Genomic DNA, 25,233 nt, shown 5'->3' on the forward strand with positions numbered 1-25,233 from the left:
CCATTTTTTCAGCTACTCGTCATTTTTCTCCAATTTTGAGATCGCAATTCTGTTGTCAGGAGACTAAAGCACTCACTTACCAATTTTAACAAAGAAATTTAACGTAATAAAGGCGTGGTTTTTTTAGAGAGAAAACATCGCATTCGATACTGATATTGAAACTGCCCTCGAATGCGATATTTTCTCTCTAAAAAAACCACGCCTATATTACGTTGAATTTCTTCCTTAAAATTGGTAAGCGAGTGCTTCAGTCTCCTGACAACAGAATTGCGATCTCAAAATTGGAGAAAAATGACGAATAGCTGAAAAATGGAACCGCAATTGATAAGATATATCGCATGCCGTTCTGACACAAAATATGGCGTCCATCGAATCACCTTAAATTATGGCCTGGGCACATGGGACTTAGAAACCGGTCCCGTAATAATTAATCATCCTCATTTTTCACACATTTATATATTTTCAGTTTTTCCTGCGACGTTAAGTTCTTCTAGACGCGCGTGGAGTATTTTAAAATTAAATGACGCACAGTAGTAAAAGCCCGTTTCCTTCCACACACTGGGTTCTTTCTTAACAGGTCAATCATTCACAGCTTGTGAATGTCCGTATATTTCCTCGCACGCGAGATCTGAAAGGAGATCTAACAAGTTTGCTCAAGTTTTATATTGAATTTGTAAAACTAATCAATTTTTTTCCCACAAAGTAGACCTTAGTTGAGACCAAGTTGAGACCCATATTTTTTTGCGGTTCGAAGATGAGCCATCATTGTGGTCGGTATAAAGTTCTATTTTGTGAGTCATAGGGATCGTACACATTTTCGTGACGTCAAGGGGCATACATAATAGGAGGGCAGTGTTAATGCGTGATTTACAATTGAAGCGGCACAGGTACCAATAAATTGCAATTTCATGGTGAAGTTACAGCTATCAGATCTGAGTGTTGCTTATGTTGCCTAATCACTATTTGAAAGGACTTCTCTTATTGAAATTAGTGGGATAAAATCGCGGCATGTTGCACTTTTTTTGTTATGCAAATTGCCTAACTGCCTTACACGTAGATATTTGATAGTTTACAATGGGACTTTATTAACAAAAAGATGGAAAAATAGTACAATTCTAATTGTAAAAAATTGCAGTTTGTTCCATTAACTTGTACCATTCTTTCAAAGTTCCGTTGCTCTATCGACGGTGAAACTACCAAACCACGTATCTCGGTTTGCGACGTCGCAGACTTCCTGTCATACTTTATTTTTTAAATGAAAAACTACTCAACGTCCAGTTTTGAAAATTTCTGTGATTTTTCCTCTTCATGCGGAGAAAATTCTGTGAAAATTTCAAGGAATAATATTGATTTGGTCTACTTCAAAAAAGTAAAATTCGAGCGTAGATTTTTAAACACCGCAAACGAGATACGTGGTTTGGTAGTTTCACCGTCGCTATGCTCCTTGGGAACGATATTATTAAATTTAGGACAATTTTATGTTGAATTTATCTATTAAAGCATTCTTTTCTTTCTTTTGCAGTAATTATTTTGTGGCCTCTCCAACATTCGTCAAGCCGGTGTGCGAGGACTGAGAGGTTTCATTTTGCATCAGAGCTGTTCCTGAATTTAAGGATCATCGCTTCATCACGGTAAAATCTCTCCAACTCCTTCCTGCTCTCAGAATTAATTGCGAACGAATCGACCATTTGTCTATTCTCTAAATTTTTCAAAGTGAGCTGGCACAGTATTCTTCCTCACCACCGATACAAGCAATCGCCATTTGGGCGGATTTTAGTAAAATCAGTCTAACTTCATCCCGCATTGTCTAAAATTGTATTTCTCAGTTCGAAAACTACCAAACTCGGCACGGTGCTCCTGAAGGGGGTTTAAAACGAAGTTGGTCATGAACGAAAAATTTGAGCTGGAATGTCAAGAGGAGATCTCCCAGATACTAAAAACCACAATTTGGAAACAGGTTGTTGGAGCTCCCGGAGAAATAATCGCGATTTCATGGGGGTTTTTAGTCTTTTTCGGGGAAAAAGGCTCATGTTGGGCAATTAAATTCCCCCCTGCCCCAATTCTTTTTGGATTCATCTGAATTTTTAAAGCATTATTTTCCGGTATGAGGTACGACAGTCCTGAAATTTTCATGTCCGAGAAAATTCTTTTGCTCCCGTTGCAACGTTGCAAAGTTTTACGCTTCATAATTATGGATTTTGCGAAAAAATTGTGACATTGGCCCCCCTGCTTCTTGGATTGGTCTGAATGTTTAGTATGTTATTCTCCGATATGAGATATGTAAATATTGAAATTTTCATGACCGGGAAATTGTTTTACCTTTCGTTGCAACGATGCCAAGTTTTAAACTTGAAAACTTAGGGTTTGGAGGTAGCACGATGGCATGGACCCGCATTTCTCGGTGAATTGATCTGCATTATTAGTATGCAATTCTCGCGTCTGAAGCACGACAATCCTATAATTTTCATGACCGAGAAAATTGTTTTGCCTCCGTTACGACGTTGCAAAGTTTCAAACATCAAAATTAGGGATTTGACCATAAATGATGGCGTTTGGGCGGGATATTTTACAGAATTTTCTTTATTCATGAGTAATTATACCAAATATTTTACTGATTTATCCATCCGAAACTGTAAGATTTCCTTCTTGCCTTTTTAATAATGTTTTTCCGGATGAATGTACTTCATCCTGCTGCAACTGCAAGTGCCGGTTTTTTCATTCGCTTTTGCAGCGTCTGGGGGATCGGATCATGGAGATTAGCTTGTCTTAAATTTTTGTTGTGCTCAGTTTTTTTCTCTGGAAAATGGAGCTGTCAGAATCGAATGTTTATTTCAAATGTAAGTTTTTCATTTTTAAATCATTGCTCAGAAACACGCGAAATATACGTCCATTTTCTCTCATCACAATATTATTCTCTTATGAAGGAAACGTCCTGGATTCGGGCCCTCCGATTCCGCTGCGAACGGAAGACGAGTCCCGGACCTTCAATTCTGATTTCTTCTTCTTTTTTTCTGTAAAATACACATGTTTACTCTCCAATTATCCTTGAAAAGGTGGGTTTTAGTTTTTCCTGTACAGTAAAATGTACATTTCTGAGGTTTTTCTCATGGTGAAGAGTCCTGGATATTTGGGCCTCCAATCCCGCTGCGAACGGAAGACGAGTCCCGGACCTTCAATTCTGATTTCTTCTTCTTTTTTTCTGTAAAATACACATGTTTACTCTCTAATTATCCTTGAAAAGGTGGGTTTTAGTTTTTCCTGTGCAGTAAAATGTACATCTCTGAGGTTTTTCTCATGGTGAAGAGTCCTGGATACGGGCCTCCAATCCCGCTGCGAACGGGAGACGAGTCCCGGACCTTCAATTCTGATTTCTTCTTCTTTTTTTCTGTAAAATACACATGTTTACTCTCCAATTATCCTTGAAAAGGTGGGTTTTAGTTTTTTCTGTACAGTAAAATGTACATTTCTGAGGTTTTTCTCAAGGTGAAGAGTCCTGGATTCGGGCCTCCAATCCCGCTGCGAACGGAAGACGAGTCCCGAACCTTCAATTCTGATTTCTTCTTCTTTTTTTCTGTAAAATACACATGTTTACTCTCCAATTATCCTTGAAAAGGTGGGTTTTAGTTTTTCCTGTACAGTAAAATGTACATTTCTGAGGTTTTTCTCAAGGTGAAGAGTCCTGGATTCGGGCCTCCAATCCCACTGCGAACGGAAGACGAGTCCCGGACCTTCAATTCTGATTTTTTGGATAAAATATACATTCATTTACGATTCATCTTTGAATGGGTGGGTTTTAGTTTTCCATGTTTACGCAAGCCTATCTCCATGATCCTCCAGACGCTGCTAAAGCGAATGAAAAAACTGGCATTTGCAGTTGCAGCAGGATGAAGTACATTCATCTGGGAAAAAAATGTATTAAAACGGCAACAAGGCAACCTTACAGTTTCGAATGAATAAGTCATTAAAACATTTGGTATAATTACTCACAAATGAAGAAAATTCTGCAAGATCTTTTGCCCAAACGCAATCATTTATGGTCAAATCTCTAATTTTGAAGTTTAAAACTTTGCAAAGTCGTAACGGGAGCAAAACAATTTTCTCGGTCATGAAAATATTAGGAAAGTCGCAGTTCAGACGGGTGAAGAACATACTAAAAATGCAGATCAATTCACCGAGAAATGGGTTTATGCCATCGTGCTACCTCCAAACCCTAAATTTTTAAGTTTAAAACTTGGAAAAAAATTCCCCCGTCATAAAAATTTCAATATTTTCGTATATCACATCGGAGACCAATCTAAGAAGGAGGGCCAATGTCACAATTTTCTCGCAAAATCCATAAGATTTCGAAAGCGAATACTTACTCACTAAATCCCAGAAGCATTCAGTTTAGCAATAGTTAGTTTTGCATCGGCAGCATTTACTTTTATGTTTTTTATCTAATGAAATGAATCGTGAGAGAAATATTATTATATCGGCCACATTTTGGAGTTAGACTAATTTAGCTTGAAGGCTTCCATCAAGCCACACGAATTAAAGCATGGCGGGGCTCTTGTCACAATCGATATATTTTCTTTTGTTTTAACTTTGTTCACCTATGAACGAGTCTGAGGAAAATTAAAAAAAAAAAACCCTCCCTCAGCAAAGTCAACCAATTCTCCGCAATGGCGGCAAAAGGAAAGAAAAAATTCAAATATATTCAGCATCATTCCCCAAATAGGCTCACACAAACTGCATTGATGAATAACTGTGCAGGTTGTATACCCTCCAAATTGCAGGGTATTTTTGGAACTTACAAAAATCAAAATTAAGGCCTCAATTATTCAGCGAACGCAAACTTAAAAAAGAGGGATAAAAAGCAGTAAACACATGAATCTCAAAAACTGATTAAATTGACCTCTTTTAGGCAAGGGGCTTGGATGACACTTGCGAAAAAACCGCTTTCACTATTTCAAGGAATACGTGTTTAATTGTGCAAAATTACACGGAGCCTTATGGCGGCAAGAAAGTTTGAACTCAATTTTTTCTGTTTAAACATTGGATTTTAGGAGTGAAATCTGCACACCGTGCATTTCAAGACTAGCTTTAGTTGAAATCATTTACATGTCAATTTTTTCAAAAACTGCACACATCCCACTTGCCTTCCAAGCCCCTCAATTGACGCTCTCGTTACTCGTTGATTTTTTAATTCTTGATTAGTTTTTATTATTTTTTTTTTTTTTTATTTTTTTTTTGTAATATAAGCTTGATTATTTTTGAATCATACATTTAATGGCCGACTAAATCGGGCGAATTCTTGACTCGTGCATGGATTGCCTGTTTTTCTACAGCGTTCAATGAGAATCATGCATTTGGTTACATTCATTGGCTGCGTGATAACTAGTGTCTGAAGTTTATTACTGGCTACTGGGTTTTTATTCCTGGGAATCCTATTGACTATATACATTATGTAATAAGGAACTAATATTTGTGGATCATTCATAAATGCACCTATCTGTATAGAGAAAATTAAATTGAGAGAGGAAGAAGAAGAGGAAAAAGAATGGAAAGAGGAGGGAGAAAAAGAGACAAAAGAAAGGGATAAGAATGGGTAGAAGAGAGTGAAGAATAGGAAGAAAAGAAGAGAAAGGAAATCAGGAAGAAGCAAGACAAGAGAGGAGAGAGAGGAGCATGAAGAAGAGAGGAAAGAAAGGAGAGCAAGACGAAGTGAGAGAAAACGATGAAAGGAGAGGGGGCGAGAAAGAGGGGGAAAGGAAGGGAGAGAAAAGAAGGAAGGGAATAAGAGAGAAAAGAAAAGAAAGAGGAGGAAAGTTACAAAGAAAAAGAGGAAGGAGAGAATAAAGAGGGAAGACAAAGAGAGTAAATAAGAGAGAAAAGAGAGACAGGAAAAGAGAGAGATAAAAGAGAGGATAATAAGGAAAAGAAGGAAAAGAGAAAGAAGATGATCAAGAGCAAGAAAAAGAAAAGAGGGAGAAGAAGTAAAGATGTAAGAGGAACTAGAAGAAGAGAGAAACGATGAAGAACAAAAATAGCAAGGAGAGGGAGGGTTGGACAAAAAGGAAGATAGAGAAGAAGAAGCAGCACACATTCTGCATAAGAACATAAGAACATTGATGACACTTGCGCTGTTTTAAAAATGAGCCTAAAATATTAATTCCTCATTGCAAAATATAATTTTACATAATTAGGAATAAAGTAATGTTATCAAAAAGATTTCAGTGTTTTAAATTCCTGAGCGGCAGGGATAAATCTAACCAACGACGAAGGTGAACCTATACTAGACCGCGTATCTCGTTTCGATTGTGCGAAGTCATCTGAATGGAGGGGAGTTATTGGTGAAAGAGGGATGATTAAAGTTTTCGTGAGTGTTCTACGTTTGGAAAATAAAGAAAATTTAAAATGAAATTTGTCATATTATTATCTTCATTCTACATTCTATCGACAATCTCCATTTCGTTCCGCTTTTTTTAAATTAGTAATGATAGTTTCATCCTTGTTAAATAATTTCCATAGCAATATATTATTTCACTTATACAATTTTCGTTCTGGGGCTGCAATGCTCCTTTCTCGAACATAAATTTAGAAATTTTGCAGCGCTTGGACGTCTCAAGATTTGCCATTGATTCTGCATGCGTAGCCTCTTGCATCAAAAAACTTTTTCAATTAAGTGAGATTTATTCTGCTAGAGAAGAGGAGGAAGAAAAAGAGATAGAAGACGAGAGAAGAAAAAGAGGTAGAAAAAAGAGAAGAAAAGAGAAGAAAAGAGAAGAAAAGAGAAGAAAAGAGAAGAGAAGAGAAGAGAAGAGAAGAGAAGAGAAGAAAAAGAGGCAGAAAAAAAGAGAAGAAAAAGAGGTAGAAAAAAAGAGTAGAAAAGAGAGAAAAAAGAGAAGGGTATAGATGAAAAGAGAGAAGAAAAGATAGGGGGAGAGATGAAAAGAGGGATGAAAAGAGAGATGATAAAAGAGATGAAAAGGGAGATGAAAAGAGAGATGAAAAGAGAGATGAAAAGAGAGATGAAAAGAGAGATGAAAAGAGAGATGAAAAGAGAGATGAAAAGAGAGATGAAAAGAGAGATGAAAAGAGAGATGAAAAGAGAGATGAAAAGAGAGATGAAAAGAGAGATGAAAAGAGAGATGAAAAGAGAGATGAAAAGAGAGATGAAAAGAGAGATGAAAAGAGAGATGAAAAGAGAGATGAAAAGAGAGATGAAAAGAGAGAAGAAAAGAGAGAAGAAGAGCAGGAAGTAACGAGAGAAAAGGAGAAAAGAAAGAAGAACAGGATGGAGAGAAAGTAGAAAAGAACAAATATTCAATTAACTTTCGTACTTTACTTTTCAGTCCCTCCCCCTCAGGGATTTTAAATATTCTAGTGCCCAGTATTATTAGAACGGGGGCGTACGATACCGCAGCTTTTGGTTTGGGGTCGCAGTAGTGCTTGCACTTCCGTTGGACGGTCGGCAGCCATGGCATCCGTTGAAGGCCGAAACCAATGACCCAGGACCCGGGTGCACGGCAAGGCCTGAGGGCGGTAGAGGAAACCCCTTCGGCAGATAAAATATGTCTGAGTTGGCAGGGGTCCATGATGTCGGGACGAATAATTAAAACCTCTTTCTCATCTCTGTTTTTTTTCCGTTTAGTTTTTGTTAAAGAGTGGATGGGTTTAGGTCTAATGGGTAGGTATGGGACTATTTTCTTCTTAACTTTTCTTGATAATTCAAACGCACAATGCTCACGAAAATTCTATACCCTCCTCTTTCACCAATAACTCCCATCCATTCATGTGACTTCATATGATTATCTTCATTTCGTTTCTCATCTTTTTAATTAGTAATGATAGTTGCACAATTGGTAGTTATTTTTCCTAACAATAAATTACAGCTCCTTACCCCTATCTTTTTCATCAATACGATTTTTGTTTTAGGGTTAAAATGCCCCTTTCTCCAGCATAAATTAATTATTACATAGAATAGAGGATGAATAAGGAAAAAAGTTACTGGGGGGGGGGGGGATTCCGTCGTAGAGAGTGGAATTGAGACACTAAAAGTGCAGGAGAAAGTTTAAAAATAGAGTTTGATGCAATTGAACAATATTCTCGTCGTAATACCCTTGAGACCCAAGGTGTCCATTTGCTTGCCCCCGTAGCGTCGCCTGAGCAGACCCGTGAAATGGTTATGCGTGTCGGCTGTGCTGCCAATATTCGTGTTGCCCCGGGTATATTAGATTACTGTTACTGATCAAAAAATTGAAGAGATGGCAAACCGTCTAAATTAATTATTGAATTCGCCCGGAGATTTTATAGAAACAATTTTTTGAATCAAAGGAAAATATACAGCAATTTCAGCTGTACAATTTAGAGTTGCAATGCACGTCCAGTGCTCTTATTTACCTATGTCCTAGCCATACTGCTCATCGGAGCAAGCTACGCTTTTTAGCATCTCAAAAGCAATATCAACTCAATTATGAATACTTGTGGGTAAGACATGATGGGGGATATACGGATGAGAAAGGACGGACTCCATTATCTAAAGTTATTTTCATTCGAAATTCATTTGATTTGCAATCAATGCAGCCCCTGATAATGTCACGTCGAATCCTACAGCAGATGGCGCACAGTGGATCGAGTCAATAGGAGAGGTCGGACAAAATTTGGAAACTTTAAACGCTTATAACTCTGTTTAAACAAAACTTTGAGACTCTAAAAGTGGGTCTATTGATTTTCTCGTGAAATCTTCTTTAATCACCCCTGAAATTTAAAAAGGGACGATACAAACATCAAAATTTGCAGTTTAGTCAAAAATTTCATGTCCGACCGCTGTAATAGACTCGATCCACTGTGTGGCGGTACCGTTTTTGCCTAAGTTAATGAGCCATCTTTAAACTGAAGCATTTGATTAAATTTAATCGGTGCCTGTGCTTTATTTGAACTAGTATCTGAACTTCATAAAAATATCTATACCTCCCTTTTACTCCCATGTACACATACGTTTTTACTTTACCGTATACAATTTTATTAAATTTCCAAATGCCAACATTTTTCTTTGCCTATTTAAATGGATGAGGTAATAAAAAAAGGACTTTCCAAATTTAATATGTATGCAGATTTATAATTGATTGAAAAATTATTTAATGTAGCTCAAATAAATATTGAATCATTTGCATCTTGTTGGTATGAATTCGAACTAAAATGGAAGTGATTACTTGGATGTAAATGCCCTCACTAAGACACGAATAAAGAGATGAAAAGGAGACGAACAGAAGATGAGATGAAAAAGAGATGAAAATGAGATAAAAGGGAATGCAATGAAAATGAGATAAAAAGGTATAGAGATAGGGGAGATAGGTAGAGATGGGTATAGAGATATGTATAGAGATAGGTAAAGGGATAGATGGTATAGAGATAAAAAAGAGATGAAAAGGAGATGAGGTGGAAAAGAGATGGAAAAGAGATGAAAAGGAGATGAAATGAGAATGAGATGATAATGAGATGGAAAAGGGGATGGAAAGGGGATGAAAAGGGGATGAAAAGGGGATGAAAAGGGGATGAAAAGGGGATGAAAAGGGGATGAAAACGGGATGAAAACGGGATAAAAAGGGGATGAAAACGGGATGAAAACGGGATGAAAAGGGGATGAAAAGGGGATGAAAAGGGGATGAAAAGGGGATGAAAAGGGGATGAAAACGGGATGAAAACGGGATGAAAACGGGATGAAAACGGGATGAAAACGGGATGAAAACGAGATGAAAACGAGATGAAAACGAGATGAAACGATAATGAGATGAAACGAAAATGAGATGAAACGAAAATGAGATGAAAATGAGAGAGCTGAGGGTCTGGTGCCGGAGCCTCCTCGTGGTGGACCTGGGGCGGGTCTCCGACCCGTGCCAAACGCCGGCAAACCTGTTGTGATTCTGCACCCTCCCTCGCCTCTGGTTGTTAGCCCATATCTCTTCACACATCGTAACGAGCAATTTAGGATCAAGCGCATCCTTGGTACGTTATTACCCTGGTTGTTAGCCCATATCCCTAATACGCTCGGGCATGGATCAACCGCTTCCTTGGTGCCCTGCTCCGCGCGCAGCAAGGCTGTTTACACCTTGGATGTTAGGCCATATCCATTGCAGCCTTGGATCAAGCGGAACCTTGGTACGTTATTACCTTGGTTCTTAGCCCATATCCCTGGCTTACGGAAGAGATCAAGCGGAACCTGAGGAACTTGAGGGGAATGATGATCTTCAGAGGACCACTGATAGTAGTTAGGCCATATCCTTGAACCGCGAGGAGCAAGGATCAACCGGTACACAGTGGTCTGAAAATCCCGATCTGTGACCGACTTTGCGCGATTCGTCAGTGACCAAATGCAGGGGTGACCGATCGAAGCCTGGCAATCCTGTTCTGCGGTCAACCTCCGGTATCTGCCGATGCTTGCGCATTAAGTCTAAAGCCGTCATCCCCCCGGGACACTTTAGACCAGGCAAAGTCGGAACCGGAGGGTCGGACGCCTCTCAAACGGGCTGGTGGTTGGGGCGATGTTGCAGAATGAAGTAGGTTTTGATGCAGGACGAGCCGAATACTTCACGAGAGTCCCGGGGTCTCGTGGCTCAGGGTATTCTGTTCTCCTGGGCCGAACAAGCCGGACAAAGTTTCAGCAATCTCTATCTCTGTAGAGAGTATCCAGCTACGAGTTTGTTGTCCTGCTGCGGGATCGCACGGTGGTAGAGGAGTTCCCTGCATTCGGTCATTGGCGAATTGTTCACTGTTGTGAGTGAGGGTGCGCGACCTCGAGGCGACCCAACTCTTCATGGCATGAGATCTTGAAGAGGTCACTGGTTATCCTTACTAAATCTCACTCGACTAAACCTCTGATCTCGTAGGAACTGAGTAGATCCGTTGTGCTTCGTTCGCGCGGGGTCCGTGTGAAAAAAGCAGAACGGAGAAGAGATCTTAAGGAGGAAACTGGTCGGTCCGGACCGGCTATAGGGTATCCGATCTCGAGTGTAACAAAGGCATGAGCCCCATGCCTTTGTCTTTTAAAATTTCTTCTCAATTTCTTCAAAATTTCTTCAAAATTTTGAATTTCAAATTAACGTAATGCCATGGGAGTTGTAAGTTGGACGATGGAAGCGTTGCCGTCTGATGTCGGTTCCTCCTCGTGGTGGACGGTGGAAACGAGGGTTTTACCCTCGGCTAAACGCCGACAAGTGAAAAAGAGATGCAAAGCATGTGCTATGGAAAATGAGATGGAAAGGGGATGGAAGGGAGGTGGAATGAAAAATGAGATTAAAAGGAGATGAAAAAGGGATAAAATGAAAAAGGTATGATTAGTAAGTAAAAAGGGGATGGAATTGAGATGAGTAGGAGATGAAAAGGAGATGAAAAGGAGATGAAAAGGAGATGAAAAGGAGATGAAAAGGAGATGAAAAGGGGATGAAAAGGAGATGAAAAGGGGATGAAAAGGGGATGAAAAGGAGATGAAAAGGAGATGAGAAGGGGATGAAAAGGGGATGAAAAGGAGATGAAAAGGAGATGAAAAGGAGATGAAAAGGATATGAGAAGCAAAGCATTTGATATGGAAAATGAGATGAAAAGGGGATGGAAAGGAGGTGAAATGGAAAATGGGATTAGAAGGAGATGGAAAGGGGATAAAATGAAAAAGATATGATTCGTAAGTAAAAAGGGGATGGAATTGAGATGAGTAGGAGATAAAAAGGAGATGAAAAAGAGATAAAAAGAAGATGGAAAGGATACGAAAAGGAGATGATAAGGAGATGAAAAGGAGATGAAAAGGAGATGAAAAGGAGATGAAAAGGAGATGAAAAGGAGATGAGAAGCAAAGCATTTGATATGGAAAATGATATGAAAAGGGGATGGAAACGAGGTGAAATGGAAAATGGGATTAGAAGGAGATGGAAAGGGGATAAAATGAAAAAGATATGATTAGTAAATAAAAAGGGAATGGAATTGAGATGAGTAGGAGATAAAAAGGAGATGAAAAGGAGATAAAAAGAAGATGGAAAGGATACGAAAAGGAGATGATAAGGAGATGAAAAGGAGATGAAAAGGAGATGAGAAGCAAAGCATTTGATATGGAAAATGATATGAAAAGGGGATGGAAACGAGGTGAAATGGAAAATGGGATTAGAAGGAGATGGAAAGGGGATAAAATGAAAAAGATATGATTAGTAAATAAAAAGGGAATGGAATTGAGATGAGTAGGAGATAAAAAGGAGATGAAAAGGAGATAAAAAGAAGATGGAAAGGAGACGAAAAGGAGATGAGAAAGGGATGAAAAGGAGATGAAAAGGAGATGGAAAGGATATGAGAAGCAAAGCATTTGATATGGAAAATGAGATGAAAAGGGGATGGAAAGGAGGTGAAATGGAAAATGGGATTAGAAGGAGATGGAAAGGGGATAAAATGAAAAAGATATGATTAGTAAGTAAAAAGGGGATGGAATTGAGATGAGTGGGAGATAAAAAGGAGATGAAAAGGAGATAAAAAGAAGATGGAAAGGATACGAAAAGGAGATGAAAAGGAGATAAAAAGAAGATGAAAAGGAGATGAGAAGGGGCTGAAAAGGAGATGAGAAGGGGATGAAAAGGCGATGAAAAGGAGATGAAAAGGAGATGAAAAGGAGATGAAAAGGAGATGAAAAGGAGATGGAAAGGAGACGGAAAGGAGACGGAAAGGAGACGGAAAGGAGACGAAAAGGAGACGAACAGGAGACGAAGAGGAGATGAAAAAGAGACGAAAAGGAGATGAGAAGGGGATGAAAAGGAGATGAGAAGGGGATGAATAGGAGATGAAAAGGCGATGAAAAGGAGATGAAAAGGAGATGAAGAGGAGATGAAAAGGAGATGAAAAGGAGATGAAAAGGAGATGGAAAGGAGACGGAAAGGAGAAGGAAAGGAGACGGAAAGGATACGAAAAGGAGACGAACAGGAGATGAAAAAGAGACGAAAAGGAGACGAACAGGAGATGAAAAAGAGACAAAAAGGAGATGAGATGAGATGAAAAAGAGACGAACAGGATATGAAAAAGAGATGAAAATGTGATGATATGAAAATGAGATGAATTGAAAATGAGATGAGTTGAAAATGAGATGAATTGAAAACGAGATGAATTGAAAACGAGATGAAGTGAAAACGAGATGAAGTGGAAACGAGATGAAGTGGAAACGAGATGAAATGAGAATGAGATGAGATGAACTGAAAATGAGAGAGCGGAGGGTCTGGTGCCGGAGCCTCCTCGTGGTGGACCTGGGGCGGGTCTCCGACCCGTGCCAAACGCCGGCAAACCTGTTGTGATTCTGCACCCTCCCTCGCCTCTGGTTGTTAGCCCATATCTCTTCACACATCGTAACGAGCAATTTAGGATCAAGCGCATCCTTGGTACGTTATTACCTTGGTTGTTAGCCCATATCCCTAATACGCTCGGGCATGGATCAACCGCTTCCTTGGTGCCCTGCTCCGCGCGCAGCAAGGCTGTTTACACCTTGGATGTTAGGCCATATCCATTGCAGCCTTGGATCAAGCGGAACCTTGGTACGTTATTACCTTGGTTCTTAGCCCATATCCCTGGCTTACGGAAGAGATCAAGCGGAACCTGAGGAACTTGAGGGGAATGATGATCTTCAGAGGACCACTGATAGTAGTTAGGCCATATCCTTGAACCGCGAGGTGCAAGGATCAACCGGTACACAGTGGTCTGAAAATCCCGATCTGTGACCGACTTTGCGCGATTCGTCAGCGACCAAATGCAGGGGTGACCGATCGAAGCCTGGCAATCCTGTTCTGGTCAACCTCCGGTATCTGCCGATGCTTGCGCATTAAGTCTAAAGCCGTCATCCCCCCCGGGACACTTTAGACCAGGCAAAGTCGGAACCGGAGGGTCGGACGCCTCTCAAACGGGCTGGTGGTTGGGGCGATGTTGCAGAATGAAGTAGGTTTGATGCAGGAGAGCCGAATACTTCACGAGGGTTCCGGGGCCTCGTGGCTTAGGGTATTCTGTTCTCCTGGGCCGAACAAGCCGGACAAAGTTTCAGCAATCTCTATCTCTGTAGAGAGTATCCAGCTACGAGTTTGTTGTCTCACTGCTGGATCGCACGGTGGTAGAGGAGTTCCCTGCATTCGGTCATTGGCGAATTGTTCACTGTTGTGAGTGAGGGTGCGCGACCTCGAGGCGACCCAACTCTTCATGGCATGAGATCTTGAAGAGGTCACTGGTTATCCTTACTAAATCTCACTCGACTAAACCTCTGATCTCGTAGGAACTGAGTAGATCCGTTGTGCTTCGTTCGCGCGGGGTCCGTGTGAAAAAAGCAGAACGGAGAAGAGATCTTAAGGAGGAAACTGGTCGGTCCGGACCGGCTATAGGGTATCCGGTCTCGAGTGTAACAAAGGCATGAGCCCCATGCCTTTGTCTTTTAAAATTTCTTCTCAATTTCTTCAAAATTTCTTCAAAATTTTGAATTTCAAATTAACGTAATGCCATGGGAGTTGTAAGTTGGACGATGGAAGCGTTGCCGTCTGATGTCGGTTCCTCCTCGTGGTGGACGGTGGAAACGAGGGTTTTACCCTCGGCTAAACGCCGACAAAATATGTCCTGGTTTTGGTAGTAAGACACAAGGGTCAATAATTTAGTCAAAATATAATGCCTCTTGCCCCTTTCCCTGGCACGTTTCATGTAAGAATAAAACACTGATAGTTTTTGACGATTCTCACGCAAGAAATGAAAAGCTTCACCTGCGTCCTTCTTTTTTCCGCTCCTCCCATTTTCGTTTATCCATAATCTAATCCCTACCTAATCTTCACGAACGAAAATTAGCTCATTTTTGCGGGAGTACTGAATCATGAAACTAGAAGCAACGCATTTGCAAAAATGTCTTTACGAAAAGAAACATCAAGCCCTGAGGCTTCACTTTTTTTAAATAAATTCTAAAGGAAATCCCATATCAATCCCTTCATTTTTAGTGTATTTTCTGAAGGAAAGATACACTATAGCGTTCTCCCTCATGGTGGGACCTAGACCGGGGAGCATGTAAAGAGCACCGATCTCGAGTCGTAGATCACAAATATATATGTCATTCATTTTCTGGCTATTAACGTCTTTACAGATGATTTTGAAAATAGGAGTATAAACGAAAATTTAGATTTTTAAATTAAGAGAGGTGAAGAGTTTTAGAATTTTGGTATGTATGTATGTATGTATGCATGTATGTAAGGGTGTATGTATGGTTGGTTGGTAAATACATTTATTTGGTGCTTTAACATTGAAGCCATTAACACCGTAGATGAGGAGAGATCGTCAAAAAAACATAATTTAAATATTTAAGAAGTAGGAGTCACAAAAAGGGTAGTAGAAAATTAAAATTTAGGACAAGGAAAGAATGCATTAAATTTGGAGATGGACAAGGAAAGAAAACATTAAATTTGGAGATTAATTCGTTTAAAAAAGGGAGGGATTTCATGAAAATACTTTGAAAGGATGGTATGGAGGTCAGAAAGTGGAGGGAAAATTTTGGATCTTAATTGTTGATATGTGGGGCAAGTTATTAAAACATGTTTAACTGAGAGAGGGACATTACAAGAGATGCAGGTCGGGGGTTGGACTTTCTTGATGATGTATTGGTGGGTGAAAGACGTGTGCCCAATGCACAGCCGGGTTAATTTTACTTGATCTGCTCGTGGTAGACCAGAAAGTTGAGGGAATACGGACATTGGAGGATTTCTGTGTTGGCAATACACTGTCCACTCTTGTTGCCAATTTTTGACGATTTCTTTTTTGATGTACTTGTTGAGGTCCTCGGCTATGACAGTTAGGGGGAGGAAGGGGCCAGCAGATGAAGCGGCTTCTCTCGCCGATATGTATGTATGTATGTATGTATGTATGTATGTATGTATGTATTTCAGCCAGCGTGAGGATTTTTCAGTTTTCAAAGCGTTGAGCGGCAGTTAATTTTTAAGTTTCTTGAAACGAAACTTCTGGGGTTTATAGTCCCATAAGAGTACTTTTAAACTGTGAAGAAAAAATCGGAATGCGTTAATTACTTTCGCACAGCGAGGGGTCAAAGTGGGGGGAGGTTTAATTTTGTCCACGCGATAACTCCGAGTAAAAATGAATATTTTGAGCTGAAGTTGTGATGGTAGTTAGATATCTACTAAGACTGGTTGCCTATTGAATTTCAGCGAAATCGGCCAACGCGTTCCATTATAGTTGCAATTTACCGTTTTTACGGGTGAGGGGGGGGGGGGATAGCGCAGCCAAGGGCAACTGTTTCTTGAAACATATCTGTGGCAAGAGGGGTAGGGTAAATGATTTCATTCCCCAATGTGACACTACCCTCCGGAAAATACACTCATGCCGCGGTAAATGCGCGGACTACAAAAAGAACCGTCCCCCACTTGCCGGCAACCCCACGGAAAAACCCTGCCGCTTTTTCTCGTTGAATCCATGACTTAAATGTCTATAATTTTGGAGAAGCTTTGCGTTCCTTATCAAACTTGCTTGAATATCCGATTTAAAATACAAGCATATTTTTGTAATTTTTTGTGCCTTACAGAGCTTTCCTTTGCATAAAACTTTATAGAATTTTCCTTTGCATAAAACTTTATAGAATTCTGACAAGATTGTTGGACATTATTAATAAAAGAAAATTTTCGTATGTACTTATCTTTAAGATACCTATTTTAAAATTAGCACTGATGATAATGAAACACAGATATATTACAGATGAATGGGGGTATTAAATTGTGTGCATTCTTAACTTGAGTGATTATCGACTATTGGTTTATACATAAATCCTAGCGTATAAATATTATTGTATGTAGAGGGGTGCAAAACATTGTTAATTGTAGTATTGCAATCCGTTGAAATAAAATTGTTTTTTTTTTCAAAAAATGAAGAAAATGTATAATTTGAATGAAAAAGTATTTGTTGATGATAGAATTGTATAAAAATATGGAATAGAAAAAAAAAGATTCTATGAAATAAACGCAATTTGAAGTACAATTTTGTTATTTCATTAAACTTAATTCATGTAATGTCACGTCTGCATCCGTTTGTCGAATTACAATTAAATGGTTTCTCTCCTTTTTCATGTTATACAGGGTGTCCCAAAAGTCCCTTCCACCCCCTCTAAAATTTTACCTAATTAATATTTTGAAACGAAACTTTGGGGATGTTCATCGATCGATGTAAGCTACTTTTGGGGCCCCCCGTGGGGAGGGGCTGCGGACCCCAACTTTTTTTTTCAAATGGCAACCCCTATCTTGTGATACCTCATTCGAAAGAGCATAAAAAACTAAGAATTTTGGCGCAAACCGCAGATCAATATCTTAATTTTTGACCGAGTTATGATAGGTCAAAGGTCAAATTTGACCTATTTTCAAAAAATCATAACTCCGGTTCAAATTATCGTAATGAAAAAAATAAAACGGGAAAATTTACCACATTGTAAGCACTTTTAAGGAAAAATCACAGAAATTACTTCAAACTAATTTTAAGGGGGGTTTCGGACCCCCAAATACGCCAATTCAAGGGTCATTCAATTTTCCCGCGAAATAAGCCAATTTCCCCCAGATTTGCCTCCACATTAGTTCAGTAAGGTCAAAATCAGTTCAACATTACGTTGGCAAGTCCCCAAATTTTGGGAAAAGTTAAAAAAAAACGAAATTAAAGGTGATTAAATTTGACCGTTTAAATTTTTTTTTTAACTTTTCCCGAAATTTGGGGACTTGCCAACGTAATGTTGAACTGATTTTGACCTTACTGAACTAATGTGGAGGCAAATCTGGGGGAAATTGGCTTATTTCGCGGGAAAATTGAATGACCCTTGAATTGGCGTATTTGGGGGTCCGAAACCCCCCTTAAAATTAGTTTGAAGTAATTTCTGTGATTTTTCCTTAAAAGTGCTTACAATGTGGTAAATTTTCCCGTTTTATTTTTTTCATTACGATAATTTGAACCGGAGTTATGATTTTTTGAAAATAGGTCAAATTTGACCTTTGACCTATCATAACTCGGTCAAAAATTAAGATATTGATCTGCGGTTTGCGCCAAAATTCTTAGTTTTTTATGCTCTTTCGAATGAGGTATCACAAGATAGGGGTTGCCATTTGAAAAAAAAAGTTGGGGTCCGCAGCCCCTCCCCACGGGGGGCCCCGAAAATTTTGGGGGGCCCCAAAAGTAGCTTACATCGATCGATGAACATCCCCAAAGTTTCGTTTCAAAATATTAATTAGGTAAAATTTTAGAGGGGGTGGAAGGGACTTTTGGGACACCCTGTATGCATGTCAACTTTCTAATAAATGATATATTTCCCAGGTATTGACAGTTTTAAAAATCATGTAAAGCCTATTTTTGGGGCTCACTTCTTGATACGCTCCCACATTCAGCTCTCCTGTTGTGACAGAAGAAAGCCTTAAATCCGGACTTCTTCAATAAAATAGCGGCAATTTGTACCTATTTGCCAGAGCGAAAATTACATTGATTTTGCGAAATCGTCTATTTTTTATTCAGAACATATGTAAATTCTTTCAAAATTGTCCTATGCGTTTTTTATAAATATGTCTATAACCAGAGGCATTAAGTGTATCTCTTGAAAATATTCTTAAACTAGCAGGAAACCCGTGCTACGCACAGGAAAACCCCACCATCAGCAATCACTGTGATTAGTGATCAGTTACTAATTGTGTTTCTGAATTATCGTCTACTATTTCAAAATTGGCGAGACACACTGGTTTGATAAAAAAGTAAAAATTAGTAGTATGCTGCTATTTTGGTCTGATCATCAGTAAGCTCATATGATAATTGTAATAATCAAAAATACCCAATCAAAAGTTGGTTATTTTCATAAAGATTTGATACTTTTGTCAGTTCAATGTTTAATTGAAGTTAGCTGGTGAGTTTCAGCCGCGAAAATTACGGGATTTAACCAGCGGTTTCGTTTAATTCTCAGCAATGGCGGGTTTGTCATCTACATCGCGGAGAAAACTTGATTTTTCCAGGGATTTTGTAAAACAAATTAGAAATTACACGATATCACGGCAAATACGTCGTGTTCCTAGCGAATTTCTAAGATCATTATAATTAATTGCGAGTTATTCACATCAATATCGTGGCATACACGCGAATTTCTGACTCAATTAAGACTACGTAAATGTGCGCATAAAACTCATAAACATCTGTTGCTTGGGATGGGCGAAAACGTATGATTTTCCTTCAATTTTGTATGATACCACATACCCACTCCGGAGTTCAAATAGTTTCTCGCTTCATTTCAAGCAGGTGAAGAATGTCGGAGCGATGTTCTGTTTGCTCCGCTGTCGCTGTCAGCACCGCGACTACAGGCGCAGTGTGACCGAGCCGTCAGCACAGTATAGTACGCCTTCAATCTAGCAAGCGGCAATGTGCGCAGAGGAGACCAATGCCATAGAATAAAAAGACTACGTCAGTCTCTTTATTCTATGCCAATGAACAGACAGATTTTCCAGATTTTCACATCTCTGAGAGGGTAGCCCGGCAACGGAGGCACGAGTCGGAGCTCGCAAAAATCATGGCGCGGCGTTTCCAACAGCGCGACGCAGAACTCGTTCCATCTTCCTCGCACTCGTTGGGCGCCGAACTCCTTCCATCTTCCTCGCACCCGTTGCGCGCACCAGAAGAACACACGTAATAAAAATCAGCTGTCTTCGAGCGCGAGCCGCGGAAATCGCTCCATCTCGCTCGCACTCTCTCTCGCACCCGTTGTCCTTACGGGAAAATCGACCCACGCGGACCGCGATATCCCGCGAACCGGCGGGCGGATCGCGAAATCCTCCCTTATCCGGCGCCTCGGGGTAGAGAGGGATCCCAGTGCGGAATCTCAGGGTCACACGGCCTCCCGTTCACGAGATCCGCTGATACGTGAGTGAGTGAGTCAGTCAGTGAGTGAGTCAATCAACGTGAAGTCTGCTTTATTAGTATAGATTAATAAAGTATAAGATGAATTAATTGGAGGGGATCGCCATCAGTCGCGGTTGGGTGCCGTAGAGCACAGCAAGAGCAAATAAAAGTAATACAAGAGCGTGAGAAAATTCGCTCATCTTTTATAAACGCAACTAGTTATCGAAAAAAAACCCTAAATACATGTTTCTAAAAATCAGAATTTTCTCGTATGAGCAGATCTTGCAACCGCCTCCTCAAGTGTTCGGCCTCTCTTAGAGCATAGAGCAGTGTGGTAGTGAGGCGACAACACCACACCGGATATCTAAGATTTCTAAGGATCATTGGAGCGCCTCCATTTCTGAGGCAAGCAAAATATTGGGTTTAACTTACTCATGCGCTTTAATTTACTTATTCGCTACCATGAATTGATATACAGGGTGGGCCTAAAGTAACTGAGAAGTGTCTATACCTTTAGAACAAAATGAGATAATTCACTCCCGGTTTGGATCATTGCTCATTGTGGCAAGGGGCTGATTTTTTCAGGGGGGCAACTCGAGATTTTCAAATGGTGACCTCCCTCTCTTTGTGACACGTCGTTAGAAAGAAGATAAAAAACAAGAATTTCCGCGCAAACCGGAGATCGATTCGACTTTTTGTTCCCGAGTTATTCATGATTAAAGTTCAATTGGACCAATTTTCAAAAATTGATAAGTCCTGTTAGAAAAGTCGCAAAGAGGCCATCTACGGGTTAAAATTCGTAGCACGACTATTTCATTCATAGCTAAGTAATCGGAGGATGTGCTTCTCATCAGTTCGCGAGGGGGGGGGGGGGACATTAATGAGCCCCCCTGAAAAAATCAGCCCCTTGCCACAATGAGCAATGGTCCAAACCGGAACCCTTCAGCTCATTTTGTTGTAAAGTTATACACACTTTTCAGTTACTTTAGGCCCACCCTGTATGAATGTAGGAGCCATTGATTCCCCCCCCCTTTTCCCCCATTTTTTTTGTCATTCAGCATAGTGGAGGGTCGCTCAGTATCAAAAGAGTGGTTAAGTGAGTAGAGTTTACTGAAATTAGGGGTTCACCTTTTTTCAACAATGCCAGATCTTCAGTAAGTAGCGGGCTACTGCCGCCGTTCATTTCTTTCGGTGTACGGTGGTTTCAGTATCGGAGGATGCTAAAAGATGTGGCATTCGGTTTAGATAAATATCGATAAGTTACAGTGGCGTAGCGTGCTTTGCGATACAACGATTGTTATGCCATTTAAACTTATGAAAAAGGATCGATAAACAGGGTGTTTGCAGCGAACACCTTAATAATCGATTCTTTATCATAGGTTTAAATGGCATAACAATCGATACATCGAAATTCATACGCCACGCCACTGATAAGTTTAAATAAATCGAGGAGGACGAATCCGAGTGTTGCCAACTAGTGTGAACAGCCTTGGCTTTAAAATAACTCTGGGACTAGTGGATGTGGCGAATGATGGTACGAATCGATCCGCGAAATTATCTTGGTACGCACTTAAGTCGTTATCAATATTCGAAGCCCACGAAGAAATGAGGGGCTTGGAGGCCAAGGCGCTTAAATGCAGTTTTTGCTAATTCAAAAAACCCGACTAAAGTTGTAAATGTACATAGAGCCTTGTGGCAGAAAGGAAGTTAAACTCACTTTTTGATGCATTAAAGTTGGATTTTAGCCATGAAGTTTTCGTAGACTATACTTTCAAACTAGTTTTAGTCGAGTTGACGAATATCTCATTTTTTTTCAAAAACTGCAAACTTTAACTTTAAAAAATTAACTAAATTAAAATTAAATTTAACTTTTTTTCTTTTTATGCGCCGAGTCCTCCGAGCCCCTCAAATGTAGGGGCCACTTTGACCTGCTTGATCAAAACTCAGGGGCCATCAGTGTTCTTTCAGAGGTTAAAATGTTTTCTTTGGAATTAAATTATGATTAGAATCGGATATCTTTTGGCGCCTGCTTGGAATCGCGCTTTTTCTAACTGATTACCTAAGCACACAGCTTCCCATTACCCAATTGAATCCTTACTGAAGAGGTGAGGATCCCTAATAGATTTATAGATCCTCTGGATGGATCATTTCTAGACAGATTCTGAATGTATCCCCTGTCCATGAAAAAAGTTTGTCTCAGTTCCAGCGTTTTCAAAGCTGGGTGTGAATATTCTGGCGCCAACTGTGACTACGATTCCAATTCTTTAGCCAGCAGTTCTTAAGGAGAAGTACTAAATTTAATCATATTTTGCGCATCACGCAAGTCTGACTTCAAAATTGATCGTCATATCGGAGTGAAGGAAAACGGTCTCATACAAATTGTGGTGTTTTAAAACCTCATTTTTTATTTCAATTCTTTGGAAGGAAACCAACCAACGTCCCTAGTCGAAAATCATTGCGATTTGTCTTGTCCATTTGAGGGTTATTTCCACGTACCTAATTATAAGCGATAATGTTAGTTGGCCTCCCTCCGAAAAATTAAAATAGAAGATGACACTTTGAAGCACCATAATATAAATGTGACTGTTTTTCTTAATTCTATCAATTTCCATGTAACCTCTCAGCCCTCACGGGTTCCAAAACCACAGGGACAGTCACTTTCCGCCTTCAAAGGATAGTGTCATGGCAATTGAAAATGTGAAAAAATCGAATATTTGAAAGACAATCGACCTATCCTGAGATTATAACCAACCGATCGAAAAATCATACAAAATTATTCAGGACAATCAAATATTCTCCGGTACCTCAAAAAATAAGTTGAGATCAGTCAATTAAAGTCTTGTTTTGGAACTTACTCGGAGCATGTTCTGATTGTCAAAAGATTATGACGTGACGAAATGTTGCGACAGAGTTGAAAAATTCTAAACTAAAAAATTAAAAAACGATCTATTTGATGAATAATTGGTCTACCTGTTTCAGAACGGTATAGTGTGACAATACTTAAGATTTCGATATATCGCTGAAGTGCTCTAATTTCGTAGTTTCCCTGATGAAGGAACGTAATTCCATTCCAAGGTTGCCAAATTGACTCAAGCAATTCAATTTTATACAGCTGCGTAAGTTTTGTTAAATTTTTTCTGATTTTTACATGAGATCAGAGGAAAATCGGTGAAATTTTCAGTTAGCAATGCCAAAGATTCAGATCCTGCCTGGTAAAAATGCAATTTGCGAGGGGAAATTTCGCAACCATGAATTTTAAGAAGGCTCTTTTGTGAGGGTGGCTACGATTTCTGAGGCAAGCAACTTATTCGCCTTAATTTTATTATTTGCTTTCGTGCACGGTTATTTACAAATTAATGTAACTGGTTACATCGCCTGATTTTCATGTCATTCAGTGTAAGGCAGCTTCAACATCCGTCGGTGTCGGCCAGTATACTAAATTTTACTGAAAATGGAAACTCAGAATTTTTCCTCAATGTTAGATCTTCAGTAAGTAGCGGGCTACTGAATTACCTTTCACTCAGCGTAAAGTGGCCTCAATGTTGGTCAGTATCGCAGGATGGCAACACTCCCAAATTTTACTGAGAATGCGGGCTCAAAATTTTTCACCTTTGCCAACTCTTCATTAAAATTGCTCAAACTGAATTGAAATAAATATAGGAGGGAAAGTGTAAAATTTCTTGCATTTTGCCGCACCAATTTTTCTGGTTTAGCCAGACAACACCTGTAATTTATGGTTAAATGGAACCGGTTTTGTTGCGTGAAGCCACGAGCTGTGGATACTTAAATGAATACCTAGTGAACAGGTACCATACAAAAGTAGGTACATACCCAATGTATTGAGACGAAGTAAGTGGCTGTTTTTACATTTTCCGCTAAAAGTCTTATTTTTTGTTAGATTATTGTATGATAAAGCACTGAAAAAAAATTTCTGGAGGATATTATTTCGACTTTAAAGCGACTTGTCGACAAAAATTGGTTTCTTTGAGTTAAAGAAACGTAATTGTTTTGTTTTCGTTTCTTTAACTTAAACTTAACGATAAAAAACGACGCTTTTTGGACTCAAAAAAAAAGTATGTTGAGTTGAATCCACACAGATTTGACTAAAAAAACAAAACAACAACAAATTTTGTAGACAAGAAACTACGCTTAGAGTCAAAATAATATCTCAAGAATTTTTTTCAGTAAAGTCTTGCATGTGGCAGGAATTTGTATTAGAGTACTGCATAGAGTATTTTGATTAGAGTACTGATTCCTATGTAAAATTTCGCGAGGAGCACGATGATTTCACAAAGGGATTTTTCGGAAATCAACTCCAAAGCTTAAAAAAAGCTCTCAAAATTGAGGCCGTAAAGGACCCACGCTACTTTGAGAGTCCACCTCTATATAAAGTCAAACTCTCCATGCAAAGATAGGGAGCAAATACATGCTCAGGGTCACCTCCTGGTTTGGGGATTCCAAAACTGAAAACATGGCAACCCCGCTAATGTATTTGCTCCTTATCTTTGCATGGAAAGTTTGTCTCGACGTGGAGGTGGACTGGACTCTCAGAGTAGTGTGGGATATCCCTTCCATTACGGCCTCAACTTTAAAAGCTTTTTCTGAGCTTCGGAGTTGATTGTAGAGAAAACTAAGGAAGCCATCGTGTTTCTAGCAGACTTTTACGCAAGAAAAAGTACTTGAATCGCAAATCCCTCACGCCTGCAAGGGCTCCATTGAAAGGATACCCATGATATGGAGTTATTGAATTATTTCTTTTTGCATACCTTGAGGAGCACAGATGGATGGGGGTAAAGATTAACTAGGCAGGACCCGCGTCGCTGATAGTAGTCCCATCGAGATTGAACGTGAGGGATTTCTTTGTTGTCACACAGGGATTGCACGATTGATGACGTAGATCCTGTCTGTGGTCCAAAAACAGCCGAAATACCTTTTCCCATCAGCTCGCACACTACAAAAAATTGAATTAAATTAATCAAATAGGCCGGTCATTTGACACGGTCTGGACTAGTGAATGACATCACATGATTTCTCTCGAGAATCTTACGTAGAAAACGTTTCTTGCAACAGGAAAATCAAAAATCAGCTCCTGAACGAGATACCTTAAGTATTTTTATCACGCAGATCAAACGGATATTAGACTATACGACTGACGTCTTTTTCATTTTTGCGATTTGAGGATTTGACCAATGTTGACTGCAGACTTACTTACATCTCGTGAAAAAATTTACTTCTAGACATACCAGTTGTGAATATGATGTCGTTTTTCTCGTGAAATTTTGAGGAGGAAATATTTATGAAATAAAAATGAGTGGAGCCCACGCGATTTTAAAATGATGTGCGTAGGGCATGAAA

At 39.5% G+C, this 25,233-nt stretch overlaps 1 protein-coding gene across 1 annotated transcript in view; it reads right to left on the minus strand.

Moving 5' to 3' along the window:
* LOC109032450 (glutamate receptor ionotropic, kainate 3) overlaps positions 1-25,233 on the minus strand; it is a 72,050-nt gene that overhangs the window by 44,853 nt on the left and 1,964 nt on the right. The window contains exon 3 of the mRNA XM_072300848.1: positions 24,645-24,829. Within this exon, the coding sequence (XP_072156949.1) occupies positions 24,645-24,829 (185 nt within the window). The remainder of the gene's footprint in view (positions 1-24,644; positions 24,830-25,233) is intronic.

Source organism: Bemisia tabaci, chromosome 5, assembly GCF_918797505.1.
Source record: "Bemisia tabaci chromosome 5, PGI_BMITA_v3".
NCBI lineage: Eukaryota > Metazoa > Arthropoda > Insecta > Hemiptera > Aleyrodidae > Bemisia > Bemisia tabaci.